This window comes from Palaemon carinicauda, chromosome 25, assembly GCF_036898095.1.
Source record: "Palaemon carinicauda isolate YSFRI2023 chromosome 25, ASM3689809v2, whole genome shotgun sequence".
Taxonomy (NCBI): Eukaryota; Metazoa; Arthropoda; class Malacostraca; order Decapoda; family Palaemonidae; genus Palaemon; species Palaemon carinicauda.
This window is the reverse complement of record NC_090749.1, coordinates 16,117,242-16,127,241: the sequence shown is the minus strand read 5'-3', so window position 1 is coordinate 16,127,241 and position 10,000 is coordinate 16,117,242. Positions and strand designations below refer to the sequence as shown.

Sequence of the window (10,000 nt, the reverse complement as noted above, 5' to 3'; positions counted from 1 at the left end):
GTCCATCAGTCTTGAAGATCGAGCTTTTCAATACCTGAAAGCCTACTTGGTTGACAAAAATTATAGTGCACAAATCGGAAACTGTTATTCATCTAATGAACCTTTAACCCTGGATAGGTACGATGGGTCGTTCGCGACCCCGAGCGTCAAAAAAAAAACAGGTTTTTCTCACGTGACTCACCCCCGTGACTGAATTTGTGGGTGATCGACCTGCAGGAGGTGTCTCCCCTACACGCTCTAGTAGTGTCCAGATGTGCATTGCTGTAGCTGTACTCCTTCCCCGATTTCTGAGACGCGTCGGGGTCGAGCGCGACCGAGTTTACCCTTCTAAGGTAGTTTGCCTAATTATCAAAGTTATTACGTATTATGAAATTGTCGTAGAATGGTGCAACTTGTATAGGTTATCAGTTGTGGAAAGTCTTGGTGGATTGTTTGGCTACCATGTGCATGATTTTTTTTTTAGTTAAAATGTCGTTCATCACCACGAGGACCATTTTACCGCGAGAGCCCCTTTTTCATTTTTTTTCATTTTTTTGCCAAGTCATTTTTCCGTAAGATATTGCCAAATAGTGTTGTAAAACTTTTGCTTGTTTAGTGTTGGAAAGTGTGTCTAGATGATCTGGCTACCCATGCATGACTTTGTTTTTGTCAGATACGACGTAGTTATTGGTATATTGGGTATTTAACTGCGGTTACCAATTTCTGTTTTTTTTCAATATTTGTAAAAATTACTACGTAGTAAGGAATTGCCGTATATTATTCATTTTTTTTTCATGTTTATGTGTTAGAAAGTGTGCCTTGATGGTTGGGCTAACACGTGCATGTCTTTTTTTTTATCTGAGATGCCGTATATTAGAATGTCGGGCATTTTACCGCGAGTACCCCTTTTTCATTTTTTTTCATTTTTTTGCCAAGTCATTTTTCCGTAAGATATTGCGAAATAGTGTCGTAAAACTTTTGCTTTTTTAGTGTTGGAAAGTGCGTCTAGATGATCTGGCTACCCATGCGTGATTTTGTTTTTGTCAGATACGACGTAGTTATTGGTATATTGGGTATTTAACTGCAGTTGCCAATTTCTGTTTTTTTTTCAATATTCGTAAAAATTTACTACGTAGTAAGGAATTGCCGTATATTATTGATTTTTTTTTCATGTTTATGTGTTAGAAAGTGTGCCTTGATGGTTGGGCTAACACGTGCATGTCTTTTTTTTTTTATCTGAGATGCCGTATATTAGAATGTTGGGCATTTTTCCGCGAGTGCCCCTTTTTATTTGTTTTGCATTTTTTTGCTTAGTCATGTTACCGTAAGGAATTGGCAAGTAGTGTCGCAAAACTTATATTTTTATAGTGTTGGAAAGTGTTTCTAGATGATCTGGCTACCCATGCCTATCTTTTTTTTTTTAGCCAGATATGGCGTATATATAAGTATGTGTTCGATTTTCCTGTGATTGCCATTTTTTCGTTTTTTTCCCATTTCTTTCAAAATTACTACGTACTAAGGAACTATCACAGAGTAATGATTCATTTATATGTTTATTTGTCGGAAAATGTGCCTTGATGGTTTGCCTAGCACGTGGCTGAAATTTTTTTTTTCTGAAATGCCGTATATTAGAATGGCCATTTTTCCACGAGTGCACCTTTTTATTTGTTTTGCATTTTTTTGCTTAGTCATGTTACCGTAAGGAATTGGCAAGTAGTGTCGCAAAACTTATAATTTTATAGTGTTGGAAAGTGTTTCTAGATGATCTGGCTACCCATGCCTATCTTTTTTTTTTCTAGCCAGATATGGCGTATATATAGGTATGTGTTCGATTTTCCTGTGATTGCCATTTTTTCGTTTTTTCCCATTTCTTTCAAAATTACTACGTACTAAGGAACTATCACAGAGTAATGATTCATTTAGATGTTTATTTGTCGGAAAATGTGCCTTGATGGTTTGCCTAGCACGTGGCTGAATTTTTTTTTTCTGAAATGCTGTATATTAGAATGTTAGCCATTTTTCCGCGAGTGCCCCTTTTTATTTGTTTTGCATTTTTTCGCTTAGTCATGTTACCGTAAGGAATTGGCAAGTAGTGTCGCAAAACTTATATTTTTATAGTGTTGGAAAGTGTTTCTAGATGATCTGGCTACCCATGCCTATCTTTTTTTTAGCCAGATATGGCGTATATATAGGTATGTGTTCGATTTTCCGGTGATTGCCATTTTTTCGTTTTTTCCCAATTCTTTCAAAATTACTACGTACTTAGGAACTATCACAGAGTAATGATTCCTCTAGATGTTTATTTGTCGGAAAATTTTGTTTACTTTTTTTTTATTGAATATCATCAAATTTTTTTAGCTAAAATATTATATTGTTTTACATTTTTTTTTCGATTTTATTTTCCTTCAAAAAATTTTTTTTGGGTCAGAATTTCAATTTTATAGTCGTAAAATAATCGACAATTATCCAGCAACCCACCATACAATTTTTATGCATATCCAATAATAATTAGATTAGTAAATAACACCTTGAAATTGACATACCCTTCCTACATTTCAAGTGGCAGATTAGGGAGTCTGAGTCAGTGTGGTTGGCGGCCATTTTGTGGACATATCCGAAGCGTAAGCTGCCCTATCTATATATATTCTTGTTTCCTATAGAATTTGTGATATTTTGGTATATTTTTACCTGCATAAATATCATATTATATATTAAATATATGTATTTTTTTACGAAATTTCTAAGTACTCAAAAAATTACCTTTAGATATGGCCCCTGATATAAATGTAATTTACAAAATAATGAAGATTTTTTTACATATTTCTATTTTAGGATAACATATGTTTATTCCCTAAAAAAATTAGCCACTTCCTATTTCATTTGGGTACCCAAAAAAATTCATGAAATTTGGACAAATTTTTTTGGCCAAAAAAAGTTACTCTTTTTTTCTCATTTCAGATCTTCACCTCCATGGGTCTGACTTCATCCAAAATACATCAAGATGTGTCCTAAACATTCAAGAATCAATTCCTAAAAGGATTTGTGTATATATGTATAAACTTTTTTTATGAATTTTTATGTCAGGTCTTTTTTTTTCTACTTAATTTTTTAAAATATTTATAATAAATAGTTTTTCTGCAGATGAGTAGTATTTATTTTTACAGTTGTTTTAAGCATTCATTGAAGTTTTTTTTGGCAAAAGAAAAAAGGAGGTTACTGCAAAAACTGATTTTTCAAGAATTTTTTTTGGCGTCGGGGTCGTTCGCGTCCGAGTATACCCTTAAAGGGGTGTCCGAGGAGCGTACCTATCCAGGGTTAAGCAAAAGTGTACCTCAGGGGAGTGTACTTGGCTTAATCTTATTCTGCCTCTATACTATTGGTCTAGCGAAAATACTAAAGAGACACGGTGTGAAGTTCAAACTATTTGTGGATGATACACAATTTTACTTCTAAATAAATGATATAGACGACACCACTGAAATTCTAAATCAAATATTTGATGGTGTTAGAGAATGGATTACAATTAAACAACTAAAATCCAATGAGAACAAAACTGAGTTCGTGGTGGTGAGTAAGAGAAACAGTGTGAGAAGCTTATGTGATATTCAGATGAACATGAATAATGACACAGTGCCAATTTCTAGTAAAGTTCGTGACCTAGGCATATATCTTGACTGTAACTTGCCTCTCGGTGCCAAATAAATAATGTGGTAACAACTGTTGGTTATCATCTCAGAAACAATGCTTTTATAAAAAAAGTACCTGGATGAATGTTCCATAAAGAAACTTGTGATTAAATGTGATATTACCACGATTGACTACCAAAACTCCATCTACTATACTTTACCAAAAATGCAAATCAAGAAATTGCAAAATATGAAAAAACAGAGGAGAAAGACTGACAAAAGGTGTCCAACTCAGAAAAAAATCACAATTATACTAATTGATTTACTACATGAAAAATTACAATACATAATAAAGAGTGGAGCAAGACTGATAAAAAGTGTCCCACCTAGAGAAAGCATCACTCGTATAAGAATTGATTTACTACTTGACAAAATACAAAACAATAAAAAGAGGAGTAAGACTGATAAAAGGTGACCCAGCTAGAGAAATGAACACTCCTATACTAATTGATTTACTACTTGAGAAATTACAAAACATGATAAACAGAGGAGCAAGACGAATAAAAGGTGTCCCAACTAGAGAAAGGATAACTCCTATACTAATTGACTTACTACATGAAAAATTACAAAACATAATAAACAGAGGAGCTAGACTGATAAAAGGTGCCCCACCTAGAGAAAGGATCACTCTTATACGAATTGATTTATTACTTGAGAAAATACAAAATATAATAAACAGAGAAACAAGACTGATAAAAGGTGTCCCACCTAGAGAAAGGGTCACTCCTATACTAATTGATTCACTACTTGAGAAATTACAAAACATAATAAACAGAGGAGCAAGACTGATAAAAGGTGTCCCACCCAGAGAAAGAATCACTCTTATACTAATTGATATACTACTTGATAAATCACAATATATAATAAAGAGAGGAGCAAGACTGATAAAGTTGTCCCAACTAGAGAAAAGATCACTCTTATACTAATTGATTTACTACTTGAGAAATTACAAAACATAATAAACAGATGAGCAAGACTGATAAAAGGTGTCCTACTTAGAGAAAGGATCACTCTTATACTAATCGATTTACTACTTGAGGAATCACAAAAAAAAATGAACAAAGGAGCAAGTCTGATAAAAGGTGTCCCACCTTGAGAATGGATCACTCTTATGCTAATGGATTCACTAAAAAAATAACAAAACATAATAAACTGAGGAGCATGACTGATAAAAGGTAACCCACCCAGAAAAAGGATCACTTCTATACTAATTGATTTACTTCTTTAGAAATTACAAAACATAATAAACAGAGGGGGAAGAGTGATAAAATGTTTCCCACCTAGAGAAAGTATCACTCGTATAAGAATGTATTTACTACTTGAGAAAATACAAAACAATAAAAAGAAGAGTAAGACCGATAAAATGTGTCCGAGCTAGAGAAAGGAACACTTCTATACTGATTAATTTACTACTTGAGAAACTAAAAAACATAATAAACAGAGGAACAAGACTGATAAAAGGTGTCCCAACTAGAGAAAGGATCACTCCTATACAAATTGATTTACTACTTGAGAAAATACAAAACATAATAAACAGAGAAGCAAGACTGATAAAAGGTGTCCCACCGAGAGATAGGATCACTCCTATATTAATTGATTTACTACTTGAGAAATTACAAAACATAATAAACAGAGGAGCAAGACGAATAGAAGGTGTCCTAGCCAGAGAAAGGATCACTCCCATTTAAATTGATTTACTACTTGAGAAATTAAAAAACATAAACCGAGGAGCAAGACTGGTAAAAGGTGTCCCACCAAGAGAAAGGATCACTACGATATTAATTGATTTACTACTTAAAAAATTACAAAACATAATAAACCGAAGAACAATACTGATGAAATGTGTCCAACTAGAGAAAGGATCACTCTTATACTAATTATTTTACTACTTGAGAAATCACAAAACATAATAAAGAAAGGAGCAGGACTGATAAAAGGTGTCCCAACTAGAGAAAGGATCACTCCTATACTAATTGATTCACTACTTGAGAAATTACAAAACATAATAAACCGAGGAGCAAGACTGATAAAATATGACCCACCCAAAGAAAGGATCACTCCTAAACTAATTGATATACTACTTTAGAAATTACAAAACATAATAAACAGAGGAGCAAGTCGAATAAAAGGTGTCCTAACCAGAGAAAGGATCACTCCCATTTTAATTGATCTACTACATGAGAAATCAAAAAAAAAAAAAAATAAACAGAGGAGCAAGACTGATAAAAGGTGTCCCGCCTTTAGAAAAAATCACTGCTTTACTAATTGATTTGGTACTTGAGAAATTACAAAACATAATAAACAGACGAGCTAGACTGATAAATGGTGTCCTGACTAGAGAAAGGATCCTCCCTATACTAATCGATTTACTACCTGAGATATCAAAATGCATAATGAACAGAGGAGCAAGACTAATACAAGATGTCCCAACTAGAGAAAGGATCACTCCTATGCTAATTGATTTACTACTTGAAAAATTACAAAACATAATAAACAGAGGAGCAAGACTGATAAAATGTGTCCCAACTAGAGAAAGGATCACTCCTATAATAATTGATTTACTAGAGAAATTACGAAACATAATAAACAGTGTAGCAAGTCTGATAAAAGGTGTCCCACCTAGAAAAAGGATCACTCCTATACTTATTGATTTACTACTTGAGAAATCACAAAATAAAATTAACAGAGGAGCAAGACTGATGAAGTTGTCCCTACTAGAGAAAGGATCACTCTTTTACTAATTGATTTACTACTTGAGAAATCACAAAACATAATAAACAGAGGAGCAATACTGATAAAGTTGTCCCTACTAGAGAAAGGATCACTCTTATACTAATTGATTTACTACTCGAAAAATTACAAAACATAATAAAGACTGATAAAAGGTAACCCACCCAGAGAAAGGATCACTCCTATACTAATTGATTTACTAGAGAAATTACGAAACATAGGGGAAAGAGTGATAAAAGGTTTCCCACCTAGAGAAAGGATCGCTCATATACTAATTGATTTACTACTTGAAAGATTACAAAACATAATAAACAGAGGAGCAAGACTGATAAAAGGTGTCCCACCTTGATAAAGAATCACTCCTATACTAATTGATTTACTCTGGCTGATGCTTAAAACGATAATTGAATTTAAAACATATACAAGTTATCAGAACAGGTCGTCGAAAATATCTAAGAGAATTGCTACATATTGAGCAGTCATCAAATCGTGTTGACATGGGAATAATGGCAGATGGTTTCAAACTCTTGTAACCTAGATATATGTGTACTGCAGGTTTTAGAGCCTTTAGATATGGGGTCCCAAGACTATACAATAAGCTCTCACGAGACATCCGAATGATTGAAGATATTAAGGCTTTCAAGAGGAAACTGAAGACTTTTTTATTCTGTGAGAGCTTTGATTGTGACGATTTAACAGTAAATGAGAATACACGATGTGGAATGTTGAATGCTCTCGAAAGAACAAGTTAAAATGACTTTGGAGGTCCCGTAGAGAGTAGGGTCCCCCTGCTTTATAGGACCTGAAAAGCAGTAACCCTTAGAGAAAGTAAGTACCAGAATACATGAAATATTACACGAAGTTGAGCTCAAGATAAATAGAAGAAAAACAGAGATAATGAGAACGGAATGCGTAATGGAAGATGAAATATAATTGGAAAGAGAAGGGGTTAATGAAGAGAATCATTTAAATATCTTGAAATGATGATCTCTAATACAGGACCATTAGAATTTGAGTTTAATGAAAAATAAATAATAAATCAGAATTTTGAAATCAAATTGCCGCAAATTACACATAAAAATCCGGCGATATGTCAGTTTAGTGAGATTGGTGCTACTGTATGGACGTGAGTCTTGGTACGACAATGAAACAATATCCAATAGATTTTCTAGGTTTGAGAACAAAGCCCACAGAAAGATATTGGGAGTTTCATTGCAGGAGAGAATTTGAAATGAAACTATAAGAGAGATTACTCCTGTGCCATATGTGGACATGACCATGATGAGTGCTAGATGGATTGGGTTTGGGTATGCTCTTCACACTACCCAAGAGAGATTAGTTCACTAAACGTTCAGCTGGGCTCTGCAAGGCACTAGAAGAGTTGGAAGATCCAGGCCTACATGGCTGAGGATTATAGGACGTTCAATAGGAGATGATGAACGGAGAAATATTGATTTAAAAGGTCAATATGAGGATGGTTGGCAAAATGTAATCAAGGCCCTTTGCGTCATATATATATATATATATATATATATATATGGCTATATATAATATGATTATTTACTGTAGAGCATTTAAAGCAAGCAGGTATAAAGGGCAATAATAATCTACTCACCGCCAAGTGAAATGTCAAGATCTTCTTTGATATCGTCTTTTGTTGCATATTCTGAAAATATAGATTATCACATAATGATCATAAGGATATAAGAGGAAATTGTATATATGCAATAGTATAAGTCTTATAATTAAGACAGTTAGATAAACGCACACACAAATATGCATATATATATATATATATATATATATAAAGCTGGTCTAGTATGAGAGTTAATATTTTATTCATTTTTTTCATTTGTTTGTCTAAGAAATGTATAGCAAGCTCGTAAGGTGAGTTTCACTCATGAAGGTTTAAGTAAATGTATATGAATTACATAAGACTTTCGTCATTCATTTAATTGTACTTTTCATTCAATTCAGTATATGTAAATTTAGGGTTTTTTTAAGAATTAACTTTTCCTTTCATGTAATTTTGTTACAAAGTCTTATGTAACATTATTAGGCATGCTGTATGACCCATACAAGGTATGAACATGATGGCTTACGTAATTCTTATGTTTCCATGTGGTTAAAAAGTGTATGAAACTTCTTGAAATAGATTTACTCTTTTTTTTATTGTTTCGAGGAGGAGCTGGGCGGAATTAGCTGATAGACGGTTGCCTTGCAAGCAAGATTTGTTCAACTGTTCAATTTACTTTGTTGGTAACCTTACGCCGCTAGACCTTGCCCTTAATCTACGTGAGTGATCTACTATAATTATTTAGAACTATTAAGTCAATATATATAGGCAATAGAAGAGATCCATCCTATCCCTTTGAAAGAGCCAACTCCCTCTCCTCTCAAGGGCATAAAGTGTGTACCCTCTCAAATGTGAATAAGGTTTTGATCCAATGTAAATTGTGTATAGTGTTGTTCAAACTTTGTGGAAATATTCGGAGGTTACACCAAGTGTAATGTGTTAATGCAAGTACTCTTTAAACATATTTTTTTTTTAACTGGCCCTGTGAGTTTAGGTTAAATAGTGAAGTGTATTTATTTTGCTTAGCTGTTCGGTAACCTTTTGTGACCTAAATGAAGTAAGTATAACAGTTACACTTAATTAAATTTCATTTAGTGTTCAATCATTAGACTGTAAAAGTGTTAACTATTTTCATTAATTATCAAAATTAGATATTTTTATAAAATTAATTTCCAGTGGAACAAGTGATTGTATGATTTTTTTCAGTCTTTTTTTACCTTAGTCTAAGGTTTTGTTCAGACTTAATATTTTGATTAATTTAATTTGGTGTTAATTCTTTTTTTTATTATTGTTGTAACTTTTAATATAATATACTCATTTTAATAAAATGTGTTTTATTTACATCACCAATATTTCCTAATAGTTCTTGCTCGTAATCCATGACTAAGACCCTAAATAAGAGGCTGTTTTTAAATAGTTCTTATAAAATGATCACCCAGGTTTGTTCTGAGAGTAGCACAAGAGATCTTTCCATATTAAGTGTTCATATTTATTGCCGTCTGGGAGTTATGTACTATTCTCAGGGGTCTGGTATTATTCAAGTGTAACAGATTCATGTTAAAATAAACAGGTGAGTTTAGAGCTCTGGAGTTTATGTAATTTGCCAGGCGTAATAACACACACAAACACACACACACACACACACACACATATATATATATATATATATATATGATAATTTACCATAAAACATTTAAAGTCAGCAGGTAAAAAATATTGTTGTAATTTACTCACCGCCAAGAGAAATGTTGAGAGCTTTGATATCGTCTTTTGTTGCACATTCTGAAAATATAGATTATCATATAAATACATAATAGGAAGTTGTATATATTCATAGTATATGCATTTTAATCCAATACAAAAACACACATAGAGACGCATACACACATACACACACATACACACACACACACACATATATATATATATATATATACATATATATATACATATACATATATATATATATATATATATATGTATATGTATATATATATATATATATGTATATATATATATATATATATAT

General features: G+C 32.7%; 1 protein-coding gene across 1 annotated transcript in view; it reads right to left on the bottom strand.

Moving 5' to 3' along the window:
* Window positions 1–10,000, bottom strand: part of LOC137618887 (uncharacterized) — a 381,859-nt gene that overhangs the window by 11,545 nt on the left and 360,314 nt on the right. The window contains exons 12-13 of the mRNA XM_068349091.1: window positions 9,706–9,753; window positions 8,011–8,061 (exon numbers count right to left, since the gene is read on the bottom strand). Of these exons, the coding sequence (XP_068205192.1) occupies window positions 8,011–8,061; window positions 9,706–9,753 (99 nt within the window). The remainder of the gene's footprint in view (window positions 1–8,010; window positions 8,062–9,705; window positions 9,754–10,000) is intronic.